Source organism: Aythya fuligula, chromosome 15 (assembly GCF_009819795.1).
Source record: "Aythya fuligula isolate bAytFul2 chromosome 15, bAytFul2.pri, whole genome shotgun sequence".
Lineage (NCBI taxonomy): Eukaryota > Metazoa > Chordata > Aves > Anseriformes > Anatidae > Aythya > Aythya fuligula.
The window spans coordinates 12940325-12966506 of NC_045573.1; the positions used below are offsets into that span (position 1 = coordinate 12940325).

The window sequence follows — 26182 nt, forward strand, 5'->3', positions numbered from 1 at the left end:
GCAAGCCCCTGGCCCTCAGCCTGCTCCTGTCAGGACCGCACTTGGTGGCAGCAGCCCCTGCCCCACGGCTCCCCTCACCTCTCACAAAGGGGCTGGCAGGAGGAGAAGCACCCCCGCAGCCAGTCCGAGCCCTGCACTTCTCCCATAAAACCCATCTGGCTCCTCTCCTGGCAGGCAAGGAGCCTGCGTGAGAAAACCCAGCCATGTACCCCCCGAGCCCAGCTGCTGTACGACAACACACGCTGCAGCCCCAGAAAACACAACGGAGATGCACATCGCCTGCCGTCTCCCCGTGCAGGAGATGGGTTTCTCCCCAAACAGCCTCCTGCAGAGCCCCCCGCCCAGGAAAGGGCTTTTTCCTGGGGAGGAGGCACTTGGCAGGGGCAAGAGGCAGAGGGCACAGCCTGCAGGGAGGCACAGCCCGGCTCAGCTGAGCTCGTCCTGGTGCCGCAGGGCCCTGGCTCCCACGCAGCCAGCAGGCAAGCCGCAGCTCTCTGCCACCTGCGGGTGTCAGCAGGGACCAAAGGCATTTCTGGAGCCTCACCGGAGCAGGGCAGGACAGGACAGGAAGGAACAGGGAAGAATCCCTTGTTCTGGTGAATTTTGTTTATTTAATTGTTGCTGGAGAGCAGCAACAATTAATTTTTTTTGTTCCCAGGTGCTGCCCACGGAGCCGAGTCCCTCTCGCAGAGCCAGGCAAGGGCCATCAGGCTGGGCCAGGGGAGGTGTCAGCAGACGGACTGGCACAGCAACACAGAGGAGCTCAGCAGGGACTTCCCAATTTTTACTGACTTCTAGAGGAGCATCAGTGGAGAAAAGCAGCCTCTGATTCATGCCTCGAAACCTCCGAGGCTACAGAAGTGCTTGCACCATGCAGTCAGGGCAGGCTGCTTCAGTATTTCCAAATCCTGCCTCTTCAACTCCTCCAAAGCAAGCCAAGAAAATAAAGGGGACTGAAACACCAGCGACCATCACCCAACACAGAGGTGCAGCCGGAATTACAGCGCCAGGAGGGAGCTACCCCTCTGCGCTCCCCTCCCGCTTTCCACTATCGCGGTTCTTCAGCTGAGCGAGAGGAGAGGCCACAGGGAGCCCTTCCCCACGCTCACCCCTGCTTTGTTGGAGTCTCACACCAAAGCAAGGATGGGAAGCAGGGCACCGAGGCTGCTGCAACGTCACCCACGTGCCCGCAGAGCAGGGCCCTGGCTGGCACCCCAAACCCACGAGCAAAAGCAGCAGCACACTGCAGGAGCAAGCACCGAGCTGCTTCAGGAGGCCAGACTTATCCCAGGGAAACTCAGCTCCAGAAGGGACTTCTGGAGGTTTCCAGGCCAACCTCCTGGCTCCAAGCTGGGTCTTGGAGAAACCCATGCTGGGCAGATCCTCCAGGGCAGGCCGGGGCTGGGGCTGGGGCTGAGCTCCAGCGGTACCGCTCTTGTTCCTCAGGTCTGCTGGAAGGGAACCACGGTGGCTACAGCTGCAGAAATTCATCCTTTTGCTGAAGCAGCTGATGAAATAAAGACTTTTTGAACCTTCCGTGCTAATCTTTGAGGACTCCGGAGTTTCGTTATAGATTTATACCTGCCCTCACTACAGTTACTCCAGGACAAACCCAACTGGCTTGTAGGAAGCCAGCTTGGATGGGGGGGACAAAAGGCAGCTGAGGGACCAGCCCGTCCCACTTGTCACACCCTGCCCCAAGCAGGGCTCCCCGGCCTTCGGGAGGTCCCAGTGCAGTGCTGGGGCTCCTGACAACTGCTGGGACAGGGCAATCACCCCTGGGCAGAACCCAGCATCTTCCCCTGCTCACAGCTGGCACTGATGCAAGGCAACTGGACTTGTTCTGGGCAATAAAGCAGCGGCGGCACAGGCGGGTTGTTCATCAAAGTAGAAGGGAGAAAAAAAACTAATTTTACAGCAGAAAACCATGCAAGGGTGAGCACCTGAAGGTGAACGGGGCCATCAGAGACCCGTAACAGCACGTAACCCTTCCCTGAGAGCGCCAAGGGGCTCGGACAGACACCACGGGTTTTCCAAGCTGCTGAAACAGCCCGGTTTGTGGGAATTTCTCGGTCCCATTGCACCAGATCTCCTGTGGGTTCTTGCAGTTTCCACGCTTTTCCCACGCTGGACACAGCTGGCAAAGTGCTCAGACAGCTCCGCTGTGCTTCACTGGCCAGGGAGAGAAGAGGCTACAAGTTTTAATAAGAAGGTTCCCAGGGGAAAACAGAACTGCACTAATGAGAAGCCTGACAGGAAAAAAAAGAAAAAAAAAAAACAACACACAGGCCCCAGCTAACTGGAATTGATTCAGCAGGGTATTTCTGTAGCAGCCAACAAAACCACAGAAACTGCTCTCCAACTGCAGCTCTCCCTGCCGCTTGCTTTGCGGGCACCTCCTATAACCAGGGCTCGCCTGCCCTAAAACAGACAGATGTTAGGGGTGAGGGGGGCAGTTTGCCACAGGATGGGGGAGAAACGATTTCCAAGGCAACGTCAGCGAGTACAACTGCTCGCAAAGGATGCGAGTGGAGCAGAGAGGGTGCTCACCGACCCTTCGCTGGCTGTGCCAGAGGAAAGCCCCAGGAAAGCTGCTGAGAGCCGGCTGGGAAATGGGCAGAGGCAGAAGCCCAGCAGGGACAGAAGCAGCTTGAAAGCTCCTGTCAGGTGCACCAAAACCTGGCTTGGATGAAGGATGGAAGGTGAGGAGACCTTCATCGCTCGGAGAGTCCTTTACAGGGCTGAAATCCCCGGCTGGGTTTGGCCTGGGAAAAGGAGAAGAGGAGCAGAGTCTTTGAAGGCTTCAGCCCATCTGAATACGTGGGCACTGCAGCTCCTGGCTTGCTGCTGCTGCAGGAACGCGGAGCAGCCCAAAGCAGCCCGGCTGGCAGGAGCACGCCGCACACTCCCTTTGCCCCGAGGGTGCAGACACCCAGGCAGCAGCATCCCGACCCGGCGTGCTGGAGACGTTTATCAATCTCCACGCGAAATCTTCAAAGCAGAATCCGAATCTGGAAGGCTTGCCCCGTGAGAAAAACAGGAGGTGCATCATTAGCCTTCGGTATCCCTTAATTGCTTGGGTGTCAGAAGATGCTATCTGGGAAGGAAACCAGCTCGGCCAGCACAGCGCCCTGCAGAGACAGGGCCATGCGCAGAGGCTCCTTTGTAGAGAAAAGGTTACCCAAATTTCTGCCCGAACAACAAGAAGAATCCCTGGGGATATGAAAGAAAGAGGCAGAAAGTGTTTCAAGGAGGCTGGCGAAGTCCAAGCCCTGCCTTTGATCAAACGCTGTGAGCTTTTGCAAGCCCTGGGCTCCCTCCCTTCAGAAGAGGGAGCGGGTACGCACCCTCACCACGCCTGCTAGTGCTGCTGCTGGTCCTCAGCTCAGCTACTTCATTTAGTTTTTCCTGTTTATTTTTTCCTAAATTTTCCTATTTTTGGGGTATCTGAGGAGATTAAGAGCAAACAGTATTAAGATCCAATCGCATCCAAGTCCTGCACCCCGAGGAAGATTTATGTGCCATTAACTCAGCCCAGCATCTCACCCTGGCTTAAACAGGTTTGACAACGGCTTCATAGATTGATTTTGCTTGAGGTGGTGCTGAATTAACGACCTCAATCCATGCCTTGCCTTATACAAGTGCATTTCCTCACCGACTTTGACTAAAATCCACATACAGCGGATATTTGAATCCACTTAAGGGCAAACACACAAGAGGAGGTACGCTGGTTTTACAGTTTTATTCCCAGTTTCATGAAATTGGAGAAATTTGGGTGTAGAAGGGCTCCCTACTGACACCCCGCTAGTGCTAAAAGCTTTGGGAGTGCCTCAGCGTGCGTGCAGCCCCACGAAAGCTGCACTTTCTGAGCAAAAAGGACCCAAATCCTCCACCAAACAGCACAAAAAGCCAAGAACTCACTTTCTTATTGCTAAAAAAAAAAAAAAAAAAAAAAACTTTTCCAACAGATCAATAAGGCTCACCACAGCCACGCACAAGAGCCCTTGTGCTGCACCATCCTCGGCGTCCTTACAAATGCTGGAGCCAGCAGAGAGCCCAGGCCTCCAGCAGACCGACAGCGCCGTCGCGCTGGGTGCCGCGGCTTCAGCGTCCTCAAGGCGCAGAGCGAGGATGCACGTGGGGAACACGAGCTTTGGCCTGATAAAATTTGGTTAGCTACCTTGCATTTGTTTGTTTGGTTTGCTTTTTTAATCCTTACACTCCATCTTTGGTCTGAAGAGTCTTCCAGAAAGTTTCCCACTTAAAATAAAGTCACCCAGCAAAATTTACGAGCAACAGAAATGGGGGAAGGTTAAGACTGAAGTAAATCCCATAAATGAAGACAATGCGTCTTACAGGCAGGCTACTAAATGAACTAATTACCTGCTCACGAGTTGGCTTTTATAAAAAGCCTCGACAAAGCGTTCTGAGAGGCGCCGTACATCAACTGCTGGCCCTTCAGACCCCCTGAACGCGGCACGAGCGAGACGCCGGCTGCACACACGTGCCGGGGGGTGCCCCCAAGCCCTGCCTGCTCCCTGATGTTGAGAACAAATCCGGTACAAATGCGTGCTGCCGCTTCCACACGCTCACCTCAACGGCCCCAGCAGGAGGGAATCTGCAATTACTCACACGTGGAGGAGGCTGAGTGCTGCTGAGGAAAGGAAGGTAAATGAAAGACTTCAAACTCTGAAAAGATCCCCTTGGTTAGGAAGGAACAGTTCAGAGGACGGGCGGGGAATCTGAAACCTGAGCACCCCGGGGCTCCTTAATGTGGCAGGAGAGGAGATCCCTGCAGAGCAGCCACGGCCCTGGCACCAGCAGCTCGCTGAGGACTGACCAAATGGCACCGAGTTGGTCACACACCCAGCAGGGAGCAGCAAGGACACCGCAGCCCCTGGGACAAGCTCTGGCACCAGCCTTCCATGGAGCAAGGTCCTTCACTCCTCAGCGTGTGCCAGGAAGGGGCTGGGTGAGACCAGGAGCACAGGAACCCCAGGACAAAAGCACCCAGAGCATCCTGCAAGGAGAAGCCCTGTCGCACGCTGGGGACAGGCTCTGCTCTTGAAATCCCGAGGGCTCCCTGCTGGTCTGGCCCCAGCTGTGACCAGTTTGATGCTGAACATCACGCAGGTGCCTGAGAAACTTGGTGGTCCCATCAGGAACAAAAACCTGCAAGCCCCCGCTGAAGTTTCGTGCAAGATGCAGAGAAATCAGGGGAGGGGAAGAACACCAGGGAGAGGATTTACAACCACCACGCCAGAGCCGGGAGGACACGCTGGGGAGGAACAGCCGGAAAGATTTTGTTTGTTCCTGCTGCTCTTACACCAACTCATTTCACTACCAAAGGGCACAGAAGTTGGTAACAGCAGTGAACCAGGAGATCCCAAGAAGTGCAACGCCTCGGAGCATCAGCAGCAGTCATCAAACGGCACCCGGGGAAGCTGCAGAACATCCTCTTCACCAGGTTCCTTTTGCCCATACAGAAAGTTTGCCAAACAAACCAAAGCAGCAGGACTCAGCAGCTCGGTGCCCTTTGGAACGGAGGGGGGCAGAGAAAGGCTGGGGGTTCCCCGAGCCCTGGGCCTAACGAGCGAGGCGCTGGCAGAGGGAGGAAGCAGAGCCCCGAGCCTCCAGCTCCTGAGCTGTGGCTGTAACCTGGCCGTCATCCTGCCCCCCTCGCACAACTGCTGCCAAAGGGGGAAACTCCTCGGGACCCCGAGACCACCGAGCTCGGCGGTGGCAACGTCCCACGCAGCTCCCAGCCGTGCTCAGGGCACTGCAGGCAGGACCTCGAGCATCCTGGCAGAAGGAAAGGCAGCGAGGCAGCGTGGTCAGCAGCCAGTGGCTGTCAGAGTCCCTTTAGGGTGATTAACGGGCCTTAATGAGAAGCTAAGCCAGCCCTGTGCCTCGGGAAAGCAGCTCCGACTTAATAACCCGGCCAACGAGCTTCGCACTGATCTGCGGGAGGAAAGAAAGATCGCCAAGGGACAGGGGAAAAGAGGTGAGCTCTGGCAAGGGCTGCCAGCCCTGGAGTTCAGCCCACGGTCAGATCCGGGCATGGTGATGCAGCCACCAGGGCTACAAGTGGCTGTGGAGGGCGAATCGTCCCGAGCCATTTGCCACCAATGCCCCCGGCCAGCAAGCGCCGCCCGCTCTCACTGTGCCTGAGCAGCTCTGCTCCTTTGGCAAGAAGAGGCCAGAAGGCAGAGCCCAAGGCCAAAATCCTCTCTGCTACCTCAGGAACAACACCTGCAACCCCTCAGAAAATGAGTGACCCCGGAGGAGGATCTCAGCACACCGAGCAGCAGCTTCGGGCGCTGTCCCAAACGAACAGGGCATCGGAGCTCACGCACACATGCGCCCACTCGCTCTTCCCCTCAAGCCCCTGGCTCCAAACACAACTTTCAGGGGCACTTACGTTCACTGCCAGATGTTGGAAAATCGTGCAGGGAGGCTTGGAGCAGCCCCCTGCACTGCAGCCACGTTCCTGCCCTTCACCGCCACGCTGGGGTGCAGCGGGGCCGAGGGCTCGCATGGTGAATGGGGCTGCCTGGCCCTGCGGGGACAGCAGAGGCTTCAAAGAGCAGTAAATCCCACCGACCTCACAGCTGGCTCCAGCCTTTCTCCCTCCTGGATCCACCTCCTCCAGCTCTTCCTCTTCCCGGGTTATTTCAGGGCAGAGAGACGAACGCAGCACGGCACCGAATTTGTTGCTGCATCAGGCTCCTTCGGGCAGGCTCTGCGCTCCTCGCAGGCTCGGGGGGAGGCAGAACGAGGGGGGAGGCAGAAGCTGCCTCAGGTGCTGCTCGGGCTCGGGGCAAACGGCCCGGCATCTCCTCCACGCACCAGGCTGGAGAAGCGATTTCTTCTGACAAACGGCGAGAGCCTGCAGCAGGGTGGGCCCCTGCTGTCACAGCCGGTGTTCCACACAGAGGCTTACGGGCTGGAGCGGCGAGGGGAGGGTCCGGGCGGCCGAATGCTCCAGGCAGCACTCACCCGGGGAGATCTCAGTGACTCGGAAGAAGCTGAAAGCTGCTAAAGAGCTGCCTGCCTACCCGGGGTGCCGGGGGCAGCAGGCACAGCACGCGCTGGACACGGCGCTGGGATGCACAGCGGGATGGCTCAGCACCCACCTCTGTCCTGGGGGGTCACAGCTCAAGCCTTGGGGTCACTTCTGGAGCCTTCGGTCATTTCTCAAGCCTTCAGCCTCAGAAGGGATCAAACCTTGGGCATGGGGGCCTCTGGGGTGAGAGCCAGAGCTAAGGGGCACCCCGCAACGCGGCACCGGGGGATGCTCACCCGGGCACCAAGAGCTTATCAGAGACAGCCCAGCTGGCTGCGCAGTGTGCACGGGCCGGGAGGTCAGGAACTAAAAGTTCCTTGTTTGTAAGGGCTCTGTAATGAGAAGAAGGGGCTGGGACACCAGGTGGCTCCTGGGGAGCAGCACAGAAGCCCGCTGGAAGCAACTGCAGTCTCTGTTTGGTCCCCAGCAAACACACAGCCAGGGCTGGGCCCTTCTCACCTTGCAGCGCCCGCCTGCCCGATTACCTTTCCACCAAGCGCCTGGGGAGGTTCTAGACAGAACCGGGAATGACTTTCCCCCTCCGGCCTCCGAAACACCACCAGAACCGGGAGGAGCTCAGACCCCTGCCCGTACACACCTCTACATACGGATCCGTGCAGCCCGGGGCCTGCAGCGCAGCGATGCTTCTGGGTTCTCCTCCCGTGGGGTGTGTTACCCAGCCAGAGAGCAAGGCACTGACAGGGGCTTGTTGTGCCCAACCACAAAGTCTACACCGAGCCCAGAACCCAAATGTGCATTTCTCAAGCCCTGGCAGTGACCATCCACCATCCTCTAACCCCTTCCTACTCACCAGCTTCATGATTTCCAGCCCTCTGGGGCAGGCCAGCCCGGCTGCCTGCACACAGCGCTGATCTCAGGAATCGAGCAGGTCGAGGACACCGAACTGTTCCCGGCCCAGAAGCCGCGGGGTTTGGCGAGCTGTGAGAGCAGCGTGCCCACTGCCATGCCCCGGGCAGCCACCGCCGGCAGCGCAGCCCTCGCGTGTCCTCCCCAGCCCCCGGGGGAGCGCACATCCCGGAACAGAAAGCAGCTGGAGTCACATCGAGCAGTGCCAGCAGGAAGACGAGAGGCTTCCAGACACTGCTCTGTTTCCGCTGACGCCGTCTTTGTGGGCTCTGCTCCCGCTGCCCCGCACACAGCTCCCCCGTCTGCCGATTTTCCACAGGTGGGAAAACCTGGGAGGTTTCTCCAGTTTTATTTTATTGAAGTAACGGGGGCATATGGTTTATCGCAGCTATTAAGGGGGTTATGCATATACACAAGAAGAATCTTAAGAGAACAAAGCACGTCTCTGAGCCCAGGACTCAGGGAGCTACCGGGACCTGTGCGCACCCCAAAGCCCACGCCTGGCACAGGGCTGGAAGGAAAGGCAACGATGCGCCAATTCCCAAGGCTGCATTGCACAGTAAAGGTTTCCCTGCCCCCAGGAGGGAGGGGAGGAGGCAAAGAAAGGAGCAAGCAACTGAAGTCATTAAGCTGCTCCCTCCGAGGAGCTGGAACAGCATCAGCCAGGAGGGTGGACTCTTGGGACCCAAGGACGCGATTCCCCTTACGCAGCCACCTGCACTCGAGGGGTATTTGAGGAACCACTCCCAAAGCAACCCCTGCAGGGAAAACAAGTCCGGATGAAGAAGAAGCTCTCTCTGCTATTTCCATTTCTCTAACTGTCTTTAAGCCAGTTAAGCAATTTCTTTCTGAGTGTGGGTCTGCAGTCTGCCTCCAAGGAGCCTGCCCTCCCCGGAGCGCACAGCAGGGTGAGGAATAGACAACTGTCTGGAGTCAGAGCCCTGCAGCCCCTACACACTGCAGGGACTGCTGGCCCCGTGCTTCCCCTCTGCAAATATTGCAGCTATCCCAGGCCCGCAGGATCTCAGGGTTTTCCAGCACAGTTCTGCTCTTGCCTTTCCCCTTTGCACCTCGGTTTCCTCTGGGTACCGAGGCAGAAGCCTTGCTGACCTCCAGCATGCCCATCCTCACAGCTTCCAGCACGTGTCCAGCGTTTTAAGAACACAGCAAAGAAAACACCTTTGAAGCTTCAAAGACTGCAAAGAAGAGGCTAAGATGAAGGCACGGGCTGTACTTCTGTTCTGCTCCCCTAACGCCCGGCCTCAGTGCAGCGCAGTCTGTGGAGAACGTGTGTGTTCTGCACCAGAAAACACCAGCCCCTGCGTGCGCTGGGTAGGCTGGGAGGAACAGGTCTGCTTGCCAGGATGAAGACAAAGACCACCTTCAATAATTTTTAAGAACAAGGAACAACCTCAGACACCACACATGCGAAGAACAGCGACTGCAGCTCCCTCCTGTCCTGTGTTGGAGGCTGTCACACACTCTGCTTTCCAAAAGACCAGGTCTCAGCACCCAGTCGAGGCTGGGAGAAGAATTTTCCTGCTGCCGTAGCCCAGACAGCCTGAGGGACACGGCTGGGAAGAGCCAGGCACGGCCAGGATTCCTCCACAGCCCTCACCTCCCGCGTCAGGTCCCTGCTGCGTGGGGAGATGGAGGAGGAGATTTACGGGTGGCCAGCAGCCTGCAGCGCCGCTCCGTCGAGATTGATGCTGCACCTTACAGTGCTGGGAAAACAAAACGCAAAGAGGAGTGGCAGAACAGAAAGAGAGAATGAAAGGAAGGAAGGGGGAGAAATGGATCAGGAGACACAGCGCGGCTCCGAAGCTGTCTGCTCCCATCACTCACAGCTCCACCGAGTAAATCAGCTGCCACTTCCAGCTCTGCGCCCCAGCCCCCAGTGCTGAGCCGTGGACTGAGTGCGGGGAGGGGTGGGGAGCACAGGCAAAGCCCAGGAGGCAGAATCCCACCCGTCTCCACAGCAGCCGAAAAGTCAGGCTGGATACGAGCGGCACAGGAGGCCTGGGGCAGCTCAGGCTGCTCCCAGGGCAGGGGGAGGGACGCCCCCACCACCACCCCCTGCCTTCCACCTTCTCCTTCCAGCGCTGCTTGGACACAGATGCCGTTCCTACACCACGGTCAGAGATGAGCTAAATTACGTCCTGCAGCTCCAGGAGATGCAGCTTTGCACACCAGGCCTGCAGGGAAAAGGCTTGAGCAACTTTTGAGAGAGATACCTGAGCTTCTAAAAACCACCCTGGGTCTTGTCAGAAGGAAAAGAACTAAAGAAAAAGGCATCAGCCCGCACTTCTCAGCGGCACACTGCACAGGGCTCATCCCCTGCCCCTACAAAAGGGCCAGAAGGCAGAAGTGGTGCTGGATCCAGGTCCTTCAGGTGCAAGGAGCTTCCCTGCCGAGACCCCCGCTGGCTGCTCCGAGGAGGACCCCCGGGGAGGTCAGCGTGCCCGGCCGCTCTCACAAAGCCCTAATTCTGCTCTGCAGGACTGGGTGCTGACACACACCCATCAGAACCAGAAGCAAAACCTCCTCAGCAAGCTTTAACAGCTCTGTTACAGGACAGATGGCAGGGAAACACCCCCTGCCCCGAGCCAGCTGCTCTGCGCTGTGCTCTGACACCACCGAAGAAATTCAGAACGGGTGGGCTAGGGGCAGCCACAGCACCCCCGCCCTGCAGCCCTCTCTTTCTGCTCACATCCTACACTCAGGAGCTGTTGCTCGGCCTCAGCTGAGGCAGCCCCTCCGACACGTGCCCTGCTCCAGGGCCAGCCAGCAGAAGCTCCTCCGACTCACACGGCACCCTGGGGGCCTCCAGCCTCGGTCACTCAGCCCCTCGCGCTGTTTGCTGCCTCCTAAAGATGAAGCACGCTGGGGTGAGCGCTCCGACAGGGATCCCAGGCCAAATAAAAGCCCGGGGCAGTTTGTTGGGATGGTGGGAATCTGCTAAAGCCCAGCTCCGAGGGCAGGCTGCCGATCCCTGGGCAGGAGCAGCCAGATGTGCTGCTTGTCATGCGGCCCCAGCCCCGAACAACCGCCCCTCTGTCCCTGGCAGCCCTGCAGCGCCGGGACGGCTCCGCGCGAGGGAACAAAGGGCTGCAGAAGGTTTGCCCAGCACGCGCTGCCCCGTCCCCTCCACGCACCAGCACCGACCTCCAGCCCCGATGGGACCAGCACGGCCTCTCGGGGGCCTCTCGGGGGCCTCTGGGTGCCCAGCGAGCTCGGGGCCAGGCGCCTACAGCGAGGGCTGGAGGCAGGCGAGGGGGGTGGCAGCTCCACGAGTGCTCCCCTCTCCCTTCCTGAAGCAGCTCCCAGCACCTGACACTTCTGCCCACCCCCACGGGAGGGAAGCAGGAGGCTGCTCTGGCCCCAGCCCCTCTCCCGAGCCCACGACAGACGCGTGGGGTTAATGCAGGGCCATCTCCCTCCACAGCAGACGCTGCACAACATCGGTGGAGGGGCCTGGGGCTCTCACCCTGGGTCTTTCACTTGACCCAAGGAGAACATTAAGTACCTCCCCTTGGAGCACACACACACGCACAGTTTCCTACGTTGGTTCCTTCCTCGCAGCCGCTCAGGCAGGCTCCTGAGCTCCCTGCTGTCACCGCACCCATCCGTCAGCTCCTTTGAGAGGACCGGGACTCCTCTACGCCATCCTCTGCCTTCTCTACAGCTCCACAGCTCTAAATAGCCCCAATTTAAACAATTTTGGGGCTCTGAGAGGGAGCGGGCAGCTGGAATAGCCAGCGGGGACAGTGGATGGGGAGCACCGGGAGCAGCCCGGGGTGCTGCCAGCCCCACGGCACCGCATGCCCTACTGGCCAAACCCCGCTCCTGCTGCAGGGTGCCTGGGGAGAACCACCAAGGAAACAGCCACGGGGGCAGCGCTCCCACCAAGCAGGTACCCAGGACCCCTGAGGCATCGTAACCCCACCAAATCCCAGCTGAACACAGCACCACGGCTCCCTGGGGAGCACTGTGCTGCCCGTGGGCACGAGCTCTGCTCAGCGCCATCCCCAGCCATGTCCTGGGCACCGCAGCAGATGACAGCCCCCTCACAGCTCCGAACACAGGTCTCTTTTTCTCTCCTCGCCCCTTTGTGGGTACAGTCAGGGCAGATTTTGGTTATCCCCAGCTCTCCCCCAACCACACAAGCCTCTGGTCCTTGCCTGGGGGCTCGGGAGGAGCTGGCGGGTCCCTGCAGGGCCCTGCAGTGTCCTTGTGCAGGTGGGGAGGGATTTGGTTAGCTGTGTGGCAGCGATTCCACCAGCTCGGAGAATATCCCTAAAATCCCCAACCGAGCTCCTCCATGCGTGACCTTGCCTGACGTTTCGAGCTGCTCCTAAGGCTCGGAGAACAAGAGAAGGGCTGGGAGGGCGGGCGGCGGAGAGGAAATAAGAGCTGAAACCTCTAATGGGTCGAAACGCTGCTATCTTGGGATGAGGAAAAGCTCTTCCTGAGCAAACCGCAGGCAGGTTTCACTCCTGCAGGGTGCAAAATCAACTCTGAGCACACCCAAAGCCGAGCAGGCTGCTGATAAAAAGCAGGGAGCTGTCTGCCCCGACCCACAGCCCCGGCCCCAGCCTCAGACGGGCTCAAAGCCCCTGCGACAGGATCGTGTGAAGCTACCCGGCCGCACCAACCTCCTCCTCCTGTCCCACACATTTAAGCCGTGTGGTTCCCAAATGCCAAGGCCCCGGCTGGCTCGTGCTGGGAGGGGTGCAGCAAGCGCCCCCCCCCCCTACTGCCAGCCACAGAAGTGGGTCTCCTCGAACAGCTGCCCTCAAACAGCAGGGAGATTTATTTCTCCACAGCGTTTCAAATAAATAAATAAATAAATCGGTCCCTCCCTCCACGGTCGTTGAGGCCCAGAGGCATTTCATTCTGAAGAGGCTTTTGTAGGAAAACACACAGGCTTTGCGGAATGCTGCGGGGAACGCCAGCTCCCTGCAAAAGGGAGGCACGCGGGGAGCTTCGGCCACATCAAGCGGTGGGCAGAGGCGCTCAGATTCAGCCACACAGATCTTGTGATGCTTTCCTCGAAAAGCCTCTCTTGAGGGGATCAAACCCAAGCAATTCTCGGTGCTCAGAGCCCTGCCACGATGCACCTGAAGGGCTCAGTGAGCCCCACCGGCCGGGTGCTGGCACGCTCACAGCACCAGCAGAGACCCCCCGAAGGCCCACGGGCACCTCCGGCAGCAAAGGGCCCTGTCCCTGCATGGAGACATCAGATCAGCCACCAGGAACTCAACCAGGACAATGTCCCGTGCCCCAATTCATGAGCAATGGGGGACGGAGGCGCAGTGAGCAGAAATATTCTCTTAAATCTCCCCTGGACATCAGCTCAGTGCCGTGATCCCCTCCCGACACCAGCCACGTGGCACCACACCTCGCCGCTGCACGAGGGGCTGGGCACACGGGGAGCCCAGGCCCTGCTGGGCTTCCTCCCCCTCCTGCCACCCCTCTGTGGGGGAAGCTTCCCCCTGCTGCCCACCAAGTACGTGTGCCCCCGTGCGCCCCCGTTTTCCTGCCGAGGACAGGCTGCATCCGTCCCCGAGGCGCGAGACGGAGCCGAGCGGGCTTGGCTCCGTGCTGGCCCGCGGCAGCCAAAGCATTATCGGCTCCGAAGGTGGCCGCAGGCACAGACAGGAAAGCAGCAGGAAAAGCAGAGTCTATCCCCGGCCTGCAGCCCAGCCTCCGATTGACTCCCCAGCACTCCGCTTCCTTCCTGGCTGCGGGACTCTGGGGACGAGGCCATTGAGAGGCAGCCCCACCTCCTCGGGCTTGTTCTAGTTAGTTACCTTTTTTTATATATTTAAAAAAAAGGGCAATATATTTGTCTGTTCCTCTCTGGAAACCAGCCAGCTGCTGCTTGTTGTCCCAGCGGGCTCACCGTGGGAGCCACGGGCGCTTTGGCCTGAGCTCAGCACCTCTTCTGCACCCGCTGCCAGCACCGCAGCCTGAAGCAGGCTGGCTGCGCGCAGGCAGAGCGGGGCGCTCGGCAGGAATTTCAACGCCTTCCCCAGCTCTCCTCGGGGAAAAGCAGCAGCCTGGAAGGAAGGATCCTGCGGGCAGGATCCCTCTAAGCTGGAGGGGACAAACCTACAGCACCCAGACCGCCCGCCAGCCCCGGTAAAGGCCACAAAGCAGCCCTGGTAAAGGCCTCTTGAGCATCGCCAGGGCCTCGGGCCCACAGCTGAGAGCAAAGACAAGAACCGGTTGCTTTCACACCGCTATCAGCTCAACGAGGGACCCCCAGACAGGGCTACAAAGGAGCAAAGCGCGGCGCTGCTTGCCTTGGGGTCTCCCCGAGTCGTGCACCAGGCGCCGTGCAGCAGACTCGTGGGGACTGGCAGCAGCGATGAGGCAGGAAAACGAGGGCTGCAGCACGGATAGGACGTGACCGTCACAGCAAGCGCTCCCCGTGGAAAGCCACAACAGCTCGGGGACGCTGAGAAGCAAGCAGCTATGCCTAAAAAACCTAGTGGCTCCAAACGGGCTGAAGCAAGTACCAACAGCCGAGCGGGCTGGAATCTACACAGAGCAGGCATTAGGCAACGGCTCCAGCACTGTTAGCACAAAACGCGGCAGCTTCTACAGCCAAGCCCCCAGGCAGAGGATTTTTAGCTGCTGTCGACATACCTCGCAACCTGTCAGAGGCTGAACCAGGACACCCGCCCTCCAGCGTGAAGAAAAACTCCTCACTCCCAAGCGGCTGGCGGGGAAGGGGCAGAGGCAGCGATTCGGGGACACGTCCCGAGATGCTGATTTCACCGAGGGATAGAAACTGGGGGTCCAAAACCCCGAGCTCTTTTCTTTTCGTTCCATTTTGGTGTGTTTTGTTCCCTGGGATCTGGTATTCAAAGCGTTTCACTTCTTTCTCATGACAACAGCGTCTCTCGCTCTTTTGAGTTCAGAAGCTCTTGCTGCTCATCCCCAGCCAGCCTGGGGTCACAGTCCTCCCCCCGTGACACTCGTCATTAGTTGGGAGGGGGGAGGGAAGCCACAAGCACACGGCCAGCTTGTTCCAGGAACTGAGATCCCATTCCCAGGCAGCCACCTCCGCAGCTTAGGCGAGTGAGGAGGGGCTGCGATGGGCCCTGCAGCCTGTCCTGCAGGAGACATCGGCAGCCCTGTAACAGGACGCAGATTGGCATCACCCAAATCGGGGAGAATTCAGCCCAAAGTTCCACCAGGGCTAGAGCTGAGCCCTGACGGAAGAACCCGACCCTCAGCAGGATCCAAGGCAATTTGTCCCCGAATGCAGCACCCTGGGCTGAAGCTGAGAGGTAAGCAGGTGAGCAGGCTCCTTCCCCTCCTCCTTACCTTCGCACCCGGTGGTGTAAGTGCTGATGCTGCCGCGTTATAAGGGCACTTTCCCAAACAGGACCACTGGGACTACTCCTATACCAGCCCACGGCTGGGTGCCCCGGGTAGGGTGGGCTAGTGAAGCCATGGTCCGACTCGGTCTCTGCGGCCAGCGACGAGGCAGAGCTCCCCATGGCTGCCCCGTCCCCAGGCCACGCGGGGATTTAGCCTAGGTTAGGTCCAAGCCAGCGGCGCAGGCAGCTCGGGTGGAACAGGCGAGGCGCTGCGGCATGAGCTGCTGGAAAGATCCCAACGCGCTGGAGAAAGGAAGGTCGGTTCTGATCAAGAGGTGGAAAAAAAAAAAAAACACAACAAACAAACAGAGGAAGGGAGGAAAAAAAAGGGAAGAGAAGAGAGAGAGATAAGGTACGGTTCAAGCAACACCCCTCCAGCTTTAGAAGCCTATAAATGCATGCTGCGAGCGGGGCCACGTCACTGAAGCCACCTTTTGCTGCCTGCAGGATAGGATCCCTCCAGTGAAGCACCAGGAGGGCTCGGGGGCCAGGAGGAAAGCACAGCAGAGCCCAGCACACAGCCCCTGCCAGCACGGTGAAGTAGCAGAGGAAGGGACAAGCGAGCCTCAGGCAGAGCCCCCACCAGCAGCTCTTGGGAACCTCACACCCAAAAAGGGTTTTCTGAAAGCTCCAGGCTCTAGCTGGCTCACCGGGTTGTTAGTTACCTCAGCGACCAGGAGCGTGATTTGTCTGCAGTGAGATTTCATTTTTCTTGCGTGTGAAAGAAAATCTCCTCTTCCTGTTCCCCAGGAACACCGCAGTAAGACTGAGAGCAGTCTGAGTGGCTACCTGCACGAGTATGCTCCTGTGACGTCTTCACACAGGGCAATGAAATACTTTATCTCAGCTCAAGACAATTTTTAGCAGACCCTGAGCATCCCCCTACCCGCAGAAGCAGGCTTGGGGCTTTGAACGTTCTGCCTTTTCGCCCTCTTTCCTACTTTTTAGGATTTGTTCTTTGAGCATCCTCACAATTAAACCCCAGAAACATTTCTTGTCCTCTCGTATTCAAGGAAGTTTGAACATATATATCTCTCTCCTTAAAGGAAAAAGGCATGGCAATCTGGATGCGTGTCAGGAGGAACAGATCAAGGGAACATTTAACAGGGGAAAAAAAAAAAAGAAGAAATGAGGAAGAAAAAAATTAGCACAGCTGAGCTTATTCAATTACGCACCAGGGTTTATAGAGATGAATGAGCTGTAGAAAGACCTTTGCGAAGAATCTACTTTGTGCAGCGAAAAGGCTGAAACAAAGACTCCTAAAATACAGCTTTTCAATCCCAGGGTTGTTCTGAGGGATCAAGAAAGGCCTTGATAGATAACAGGCTCGCAAATGCAGCAGCTCAAGGAGCAGGTGCAGTTCTGCTACCAGCCTAATACTGGAATGTGCCTGCATTAGGCCATTAACTGGGGAACATTAACTACTTTGTCACGGTGGCTTCTCTGTAACCTGCAAAGCCTGGACTAACAAAATGAAGCTGGAAAAAAAAAAGTGCCCCAAAACTGTTTTCCCTACCTTGATTACCTTGCTGTAATTGGTCTGTGTAATTGCTGTGCTTCAGCCAGACTGGAGACAACATCTCCACGCTGTGCTCCCAGCTGCCTGCCCAGCGGCAGGGTTTCACTGACTTCTGCACGCCCAGCCAAAACGGATCCCTGGCGCTTTCCCTCTCATCTCCTGCTGTGTGAGCAGTTAGTTTACAGCCACCCCAATTTTTTGGCTAGATGAAAGCCGGAACACGAGGGGCAGTGCATTTCCAAGCGTCTCCAGTCACACCGGAGCCGATGATACCTGTTGCCCTCCACCTAGGGCGGCTCTGTTCCCCCTGCAGCAGCCCTCGCTGCCCCCACCAGGGCTGTGTGCGCTCCCCCAGCCGCGCTGCATCGCGGCAGCAAAGCCGTGAGGGATGCAACCGAGAGGCCTGCTAGGAGACCAAACTGTCTCTCACCTCCAGACTTGGGTTCTACCACGATAAAATAAATACCTGTGTATGAAATAAAAGCAAGTTGGGTAGGAACACAGCCCCGTGCAGCTCGTCACAGGCAGGGCTAAGCAGAAGGCAGGATGCTCAGCTAGCTCGCAGCCTTCTTCCCCCCGTGCGGAGCTGAACTGCCAAGTGCAGCAGCTCCACAGGCTGCTTCGAGAGCACTTCCTCGGCTGACTCCCAAGCTGGAAAAGCAGAGCCCTTTGCTTCCTCCTCCCACACGCGGAAACGCCACTTTTAGCTCACCACGAGAGGCGAGAGACATGCCTGCTGCCTGCATCGCTGCTGCCTTCCAACGCGCTGCCGGGGCCTGGCCCTTCCTCCTCCGCCAGGGCTGCGGCGGGGAGCCCGAGGGGCTGGGGGCCTGCTTTAAAGCGGGGCGGTAAAGCCCCCCGCGGGGTGGAGCTGGGCAGAGGCAGGCGTCTATAAATAGGTGCAGGATAACCCAGCTAAGTCGCCGTGATCTCCAAGGCTGCCTGGTCTAAGTGGGCTGCCGGGCTGCGAGTGCGGCGTGAAATCGGATTTCTCCGGGCAAAGCGGTAAATCCTCCTCCCAGGGTCACCCCTCGCAGCAGGTGAGAGCGGCCGGTGGGCAGCGTTCAGAGGGGAGCACGGGCAGGGGGAGAGAAGGCAAGGCCGTGGGAAAACAGGAGCGGCATCGCCGCAGCTCGATGCAAAGCATGAACCTGCTTGCCACGCCGAGCCAGAAAACGCCTTTGGCCAACCACAAGCAAATGAAGAGCTGGCGAGATGCGAAGGTGAGAACGAAAACTGCACCCTTGCAAGGGAAGGGGACAATTAAAAAAGCCTCTCTGGAAGCACTGAGCCTTATTTTTAAGGACTGTCTCCCACCAGGTAGGGAGATGCCCCAGGAGGTGCCCTGCAGGCACACAGCCCGTGCTGAACACGGGAATCTTCAGCCCAGGAGGGGAGCGAGCTGCCAAGAGCTCCTCTGCCTTGGCACGAAGGAACAGGATTTTCCTCCTAATAAATAAAGCACTGCTTCCACCTATCTAATTAGAGCAGGAAACAACAAAGCAAACAGATTGGAGTGCCTTGGGAAGGGTGGATCTCACTCATGGAAATTAGCAGTTAAGCACCTTAGCAAGATGCTGAGTTCGGATTTTGCGTTTTTTTGCCCCTTGCAGCTGCAATAATTATCAGGTTTCGACTGACACTGCTGAACTGCTCCCAAAATATTGCTTCCAAAACAAAAATAGATTTGGTCCTTCCGCCTCCGAGCCGCTCCCGCACCCCTGCCCTGATTTGGGGGCTGCGAGGCAGACCCCTGGTCACGCTGCCACACCACTGCCACCGCGAGCAGCGGGCACTACAGCAAGGCCAGGGCAGCACAGCCTTCCTGGGGAGCATCCTCCTGTTCCTGGGTGAGCAGAGCAGTCTCCTGGCTGCCAGGTAAGCCCAGCCAGCAGGACTGAGCCTTTGGGGCCCAAACCCAAGCTCTTCCCTTTGGCACGCAGCAGGACGAGCAGGTAGGGGCCTGGGGCTGCCCCAGCCCAGGAAGAAAGCCAGGGGTGGGACTCACCTCAGCTAGTCCCACACGAAGAAGCCCCCTCTTTGTGATGGGATACCCTCACACTCTCCTTTTGTTATTTATTTGTTCACGTAGCACAAACCAGCCCCTCAGCTCCTGCCTGAGCTTTCCAACATCACAGTTCTTGGCCTCCTGATCCCAGGGCCAAGACTTTGCCCCTCTGTTAACAACTCCACCCTATAAAGTCACCTCTGAGCTGCTGCCTTGCTCTGGTAGGAGCTGGGGATGAAAACACAGCCACCTCGCACATCTGACACCCCCTGTCCACAGGGCCGGGCCAGCAGCCAGCCCATCAGAGGCTGGAAATCCATTGTGACTAATTCTCATCTACGTGTACCTGGGGGAAAAGCATCCTCGAAGCTGTGCCCAGAGGAAGATGAAAGCCTCCTGCTCTGTGGCTAAGATTGAGTCTGCAAGAACCAGCCCTTCTCTTCCTGCAGCTGGGTAAGCATCCTTGCCTGCGGGCTGCCTCGGAGGGGCCGGACCTGGTATCACCCTCAGCAGGGTTCCTTCAGGGTTCCTGAAGGCTTTGAACTTCCCCACACACAGCCCCGGCGGGAGCAGCCTCCTCCCTGGGCACTGCAGGACGCGATTTGCATTTCTCTAAAAACAAAAAGAGTTCAGGGGGAGATGCAGCTGCAGGGGCAGGAGGCTGCAGGAGACCTCTTCGTACGCCACAAGGACAGGGCGGGCCCTCGGCCCCACGCCAGTTTAAACACCGTGCAGAGGAAGAGATCTCCCCGGCTGAGGTCACGGAGGAGGCGAGGCGCAGATAGCAAGGGAAGGCCTCGGCACTGCCCCGCCGCTCTGTCCCAGCAGCCGAGCACGCGGAAGCAGCTCAGGGCTTTGTGCACGCAGCGGGTGATGCACAGCCAGGCAGGGCGGGCTGGCAAACCCCGAGGATTTGCAAAGGCAGGCACACGACCTGCAGAGCACGATTTGCATTCGCTGTGCTGAGAGGACCTTGATAAGAGACACCAGGGGAGGAAGGGAGAACAGGAGAACAAGCTCTTTGTTTTTTCTTTCCACAAGGCAGGAAAAGAGCTGACAAGCAACAAGACATCCCCATCAGGCAGGAGCAAGCCAGACGGCAATCCAAGAGGCGAAGCCCCAACCCAACAAGAGCTCTGGAGCTCAAACACAGCACGAGCTCCCGTGACTGCCAGCAGGACCCACGTGGCAAAGCAGCTGAGCAACCCAGAAGGCCCCATGCTGAGCAGGGAAGCATCTCGCACAAAGCTGGCCCCTTGGTGACAAGAAACAAAGTTCTGCTGCTCTTTCTTCCTGCCCTCACCTGGCAAGCCAGCCCGAGTGCTGCAGTCTCGGCAGGAAATTGAGGTGTCAGCAAGTTCCAGTTCCTTGCAAAGTCGCTGGCAGGGAGAGGTGGAAGGTACCAGGGACAGACTGAGGTGTAACAGGAAGGATGGCCCAGTGGCTGGTGAGCTCGACTGGGACGTGGGAGGCTGTTCCAGCCTCCAAGCTCTGCCACACAGCTTCCCCCTGTGACTTGGGGCGCTGCCAGACCTCCCAGGGACAAGAAGCATCCCCCTCGCATGGCACGAGGATGCCGGGCACCACACGAGCACCACAAATGGGCAGGGAAGGCGGGGAGGTGGAGAGGAAGGTGAAACAGACCCAGCCAAACCTTCGTGCTGGGGGAGAAGAGAGGCCAGGCGGGTTTCTGGCCCGAGATGAAATCTGAGGGCCTGGGAGCTGTGAATGAGCTGTTTTCCAAATCACAGCGAGAAACAAGATCGGTGTGCTACTTGCAGAGATATCATTAGATGCAATTAGCTGCCTGGAAATAGATTTCCAGATGGGCTATTAACGAGGTAACAAGATAATTTTACCCAGAGTCCTAGAGCAGGGCAGAGCAGGGCCTCGTACTTCATGCCACACTTTAGCAAAGCCCAGAACAGCAGCACATCGTTCTGGCCACAGACATTGACATGCAAAGGCAAGCTTCAGGATCTTTACCTTCGTTCAGCTGCCTTGAAACTGGTTCTGGCTCAACTTTAACACAGAAGAAATTCATACACATCAGCTGGGTTGGGCTGAGCTGCACTCAGTGCCCAGCACTGACTCTTCATAAGTATGCAGGCAGAGGAAGAGGTGTCCAACGCCTGAAGCAAAAGATTGATAGGAAAAGTAGATTTATTGCAGAGCCAGCTTAGCCACAAAGCAATTAGCGTCAAAGGCTGGAAAAAGTTTCTTCTTCTCCCTCGCACAGCACACTGTAAGCAGTGACAGATCACCCAGTGAGCTTCTGGAAATCTATCACAGGCACTTACGGAGATTTGGAAGTGGAAATCGACGTCTTAATTACAAACTCTGGGGAGAAGAAGAGGGTCAGGAAAGTTTCTTCAAAATAAGGGTTAACTCCAAAACCCATCTCTGTTTTCAACCCAAGAACAGGAAGGTCCTTATCTGAATCAGCATGAAAATGGCAACAAAGGCACTGCTGAAGCATGGTCTGAATACACACAGATTAAAAAAACAAAACAACAAACACACATCTCTGAAAACCTGGTGCTCTAATAAGTCAATTAACGTGACTTCAGTGAAGTTCAAGAGGACCACTTGTACCTTCCAGCTTACTGGCTAATTGTGGCTGGTTTCTGAGCGGGGTTAACAAAAGCACACAGGCCAGCACGGTTTGTCTCATTAGCAACATCTCAGGAACACCACAGAGAGCAAGACAAGAGGAAGAAATGAACCAAGACAAGCCACAGCATCCAGTCTTGGGGAGCCTTACCAGCGGAGCTAATTCCCAGATCCTTTCCTCTGTGCATTTCTAATCCTTGCGGCACAGCTCTGTCATCCCCCTCGGCCCACAGACTGCCCCGGCTACAAAACATGTCAGGCTGAAAAATCACCTCGACAGCCCGCCTGCTGAGGCTAGCTGCATTATAAAAACCAGGAAGCTTTTACTTGCCTGCCAGCAGCGTGCTATAGATTTACCAGGAAGTCGCAGAAGCAGGGATGCTTTGCAGGAAGAACACACACACAGGCCTCTTGCCAGGAAAACGCATCTTGAGCAACACATGTGCTCTTCGTTTCCTCTTTTTCTTTTCCTCCAGATAGGTTTAACCAGTCTCTGGGTTACCCAGCAGCAAGAAAACAATTTTTCCCCCCTTCTCACTCAGAGCAGAGTGTTGATTGGTAAACAGCAGATCTTCCTGTCTGAGGCTGTGCCAGCCTGTGCAGAACAGAACTGTTGTTATTGCACATTCACAGCTCGAGATAAACATGAGTAAGAGCCATGAGTAAGCGCCAGGCACTGGCTCTCCAATGCATTTGCTTTATCAGTTTCACCTTGGTTCGACTGTTTCTGACATCGCTCCCTCCTGAAGGGGCAACACTGCAGAAGTAGCAAGGACAAAGAAAAAACCCAGCCAGAAGTAACGGGGACGCAGAGAGCGATCCTCTGTATGCACCAACACTCACAGCTGCGCGGCTCAGAACTCCACCTGCACTTAAAACACTCAAAAGCACGATGTGGAAACACGCAAGCCCAACAAAGCCAACCTCCCCAAAAGAAACAATAGGAAAACAAAACAGCTTGCACAGCTCTCAGGACAAGTCTGCACCGAGAGCCATGCTTAGCGCAGGCCGGAAAGGTTACGGGGAAACAGGGAAGGGAAAAAAATTTGCAAGTCATCTCTCATCTGCAAGATGACACACCGCAATGGCACAGGAACAAGAAACTACCCTGGGAAAACCAGATGCTGTAAGTCACGGAGAGCTTCCAACCTTTCAAAGCGGAGAGCTCTGGCCCAACCGCTCCAGCAGCGCTGGGGACAAAGCACGGAGTTAGCTCCAAGTTAGTTCCTGGTAGGGTTCACGACCCGCACAGATGACTGGTGTCAGCAGTGTTAAACTAGACTTAGCCCTTCCTGGGCACTGAGAAAGGCAGATCTCAGCCGCCTGCTATCAGCTGGGTTCAGAGGGCCGGAGGTGCCCAAGCACAGCACAAACACAAGGTCAGACCCAGAAGGACGTCGGGGATTGTATCTTCAGATCATGCTAAGCTGACAGATAAGCAGATGAAGATCTGGCCACCGAAGAAGGGAGCTGCAGCGAGAAGAGGAGCCTCACAGCCAGCGAAAACCCAGGGCACAGACTCCAAAAGCAGTCTCAGGGGAAGAGGGAGGAGGAGATGTCCCCTGAGCGCGCTGGCCCAAGATAGTCCAGCCACAGCTTGAATTCAACAGAGATTAGAGAGAAGACAAATACACGATTCATCCAAGCCACATCCAGTTGCATTCCTTACTAGAAACAAAGCTCGGTCTTCACTGTGCTGCCCTGTCCAGAACCAAAACCACCTCCTTTCACAAGGACAGCAGTACCTGCATGTCTCCCCCCGCCATTTTTATGTAATTTGGACTTTCTTGGCTTTAATCAGGCATCATGTCCCACCTTCCAACCAACTTAAACACTTAAACAACCACGTCTCTTGGCTGTGCCTCGGGCAAGCGCAGAGGCAGGACCAGCCTGGCAGCCACCAGTGGCATTTGGCACATCCATCACAACCAAGCAGGAGCTGAAAGCACGAGACTCACTGGGAGGTGTGCGAGAGGCTGCCACCCTCCCCGCGAGCACAGGGAAGGAGAACACGGGCAGGTGGGGCAGGGAGTGAGACAGAGAGGCCACAGAGGTGATTTCTCTCCCGGCACAGCTCGGTCCTGTGACCTAACGGGGAGCATCACGTTACTGCTCACCCCTCTGTCCACATCCAGGTTTCACTTGTCATCCTGAAAGACACACGAACCCTGTGCGCTGACAGCCGAGCCACGCTGGCATTTCTGCTGATGCTGCCCCTGAGGTTATGACCGAACACCCCCGGTGTAAGGGAAGGGACGGAGGCACACAGCAGTGCCTGACACCACGGCGACGTTCCCGTTCCTCACTGGCGCAGCCGTACTGGATCCCTGGCTGCACGGCAGGAGGCTCCTCGTCAGCTACAGCCATACAGCTGGAACTGGGGGATGTGCGCAGTTACACACGGCCTGAAGCAACAGCTGCCCATGAGAGCAATTATTTGAGCAAATACAACGATCACACGAGGAAAACACCGCGCTGTAGATGAGAGGGCTGTAAACTCCTGCAGATGCTTTCGGTGAGCAACTGCCTCCGCTCCCACAAAGCCAGCCCTGCTGGGCCACCCAACACACCTCTGACGGAGCTCACCTCTCCCCCAGCACCAGCCAGCTGCTGCCTGGAGCTGCCTCAACCCAAACAGGCAGACGGAGAGGAGACTGTGTGCTACAGGAGTCACCCACATGCCTCTCGAGATGCGTCTCAGCCTCCTGGGGTGCTGCAGACCCCCAGCCTTCCCTCCGCCAAGCTCTGCTTGCTAAAGCAGCAGGCACAGCGAGGTCAGGGAACGGGAACAAGGGCTTTGCACGCCCGCAGCACCACTCACGAGAAACCCCAAGGCTGCATCTAACCTGCTGCACGAGCAGGGACGCTGCTGCCCCGAGCACCATTGAGAAGTAGCCCCAGCACAGCTCCCAGCTGGCACCCACCTGGTGACAGCCACCACTCAGTGCGTCTGCTGGGCTTCACCGACCCCAAGATGTGAAAGGAATCCTGCAGACCAGAGACCAAGGGCACCCAGAGACTCCAGCTCGCCCGCAGGCACCCAGGCAGACCCGAGCAATGCCAGCACCCATCCAATTAACCCAAAGCCCCGGCCTGGGCTAAAGCCACATCAGCTCAGCTCATTCCGACGCAAGGCCAGCCCCACCAGACTCTGCCCTGCAGCAGACACCACGAGCGTGCCCTGAAGGCAGCAGCTCCGAGCAGTTGCCCCGCTCACCGCCTTGCCCTGTCTCTGCAGAGTGGCCACGAGCCACCAGGCTAAAAGCAGCCCGGCTGTGTAAGGCACCGCGTGGCCACGCTGCTGTCCCAGTGCCGTGGCAGCTCCCAGCCTGGCGCTGTGGTTACTGCAGGCAATGCAACGCACAATTCCTTCAGTTAATTTGTTTTCCTGCCCATGCATTGCCTCAAACACGTGCTCAGACAGCCATGCAGGCTCCACAGTTTAAGGTTGCAAGGTCCTGGATGAGCCCTCGTTTTCTTTTCCACCCGTACAGCTTCTTCCTCATCAGGAGAAAACCAGGGGACAGCAGCATCCCCACCCGCGAGAGCGTGCGGCCCTCACACAGACGGAGCAGGGAACACTCAGAAGGAACCAAAACGAGAGAAGAGACGAGACGAGAGCACGGCAGAGAGGAAGCGGGGTAACCACACTCACAACACACAGCTCTTCGCCCTTCCAGCCCCTCCCGGCCCAGCCCAGAGCCAGCTGCAGACGGAAAAGCCTCTCACCCGACCCGGCTGCTGCTCTGCGGAGGCGATGCCCGCCCGGTGCGAGGTCAGCCCGGCGTCCCCGGGATCGAACGGCTGCTGCTGGCGCCAGCTGGACGGCCCGGCTGGGGCATGCTCCGCGCTCTCTGCACCGACCCGCCGGCACCGCTGCGCCTGCCAGGAGGAGCGGCAGCCGCGCCGAGCTGCCCAACGGAGAGGAAAGGCAGGTGAGGACAAAGGGCTGCCGGGACCCCGGGCCCGTCGGCGCCGCAGCGGCACACGCAACCAACCTCACATTTTGGGTCGCTCACTCGGCGTCCGCTCGAACCGCGGCTCCCAGAGGGCTCGGGGCTTCCTGCAGCATCAGGCCGGCGCTCGATCCCACCTGGAGGCAGCAGTCGCGTGCTTTGGGCTCGGCTCGGGCTCTTCGCTCTGCTGTCAGCACCTCAGGCTGTGGCTGCACGGTGCTGCTCCCTCCGCTGGCCTTGGTGCCGGGCTGTGTCGGGTAACGGAGCGCCTCACGAGCGCCGCGGGGTCCCAACGATAAGGATTCTGGAGAGCTCTCGACAATTAGCAACAGGGCAGGATCCCCCAGGAGATCTGCATGCGAACGGAGGGACGTCTGGAGGGGCACGCTGCCTGGCTGTTCAGATACAAGAAGAGATGTTAATTACCGCGCACGGCCAGGACATCGTTAGCAGGTACAGATACTGCAAATTCAAAAGCAGAAATCCCTCGGATTATGTCCAATGTGCCCATCCCCATACCTTCAGATGACGTCTGAACGCCTGCCTCAGCCAAACCAACAAACCTCCCTCCCCCAGGACGTTTCCCCTTGCCCCTTCAGACCCTCTGCTCTCAGAACAACCTGTTTTAATTAAATTAACACTGTGAAAATGCTGTCTCCTTCAGGACTGGCTTCTATAGGACAGCAATAGGAACCCTTGTCCACAACATTTTGGCTAAATCGCATGTTTTTCCTTTCTCTATTTCAGACTGGGGAGGAG

The 26182-nt window shown here is 57.6% G+C and overlaps 1 protein-coding gene across 4 annotated transcripts in view; it reads right to left on the reverse strand.

Moving 5' to 3' along the window:
- The window catches only part of CAPN15 (calpain 15), a 39822-nt gene extending 14015 nt beyond the window's left edge, over window positions 1–25807 (reverse strand). For 2 of the 4 annotated variants that reach the window (XM_032197878.1, XM_032197881.1), the window contains exons 1-2: window positions 20841–20976; window positions 15272–15591 (exon numbers count right to left, since the gene is read on the reverse strand). In XM_032197878.1, the coding sequence (XP_032053769.1) occupies window positions 15272–15447 (176 nt within the window). In that variant the 5' untranslated portion in view covers window positions 15448–15591; window positions 20841–20976. Of the gene's footprint in view, window positions 1–15271; window positions 15592–20840; window positions 20977–25196; window positions 25379–25465 lie in introns of those variants that run through there. The other 2 variants (XM_032197880.1, XM_032197879.1) reach the window with 2 other exon arrangements.
- Between the last annotated feature and the right edge of the window lie 375 nt (window positions 25808–26182).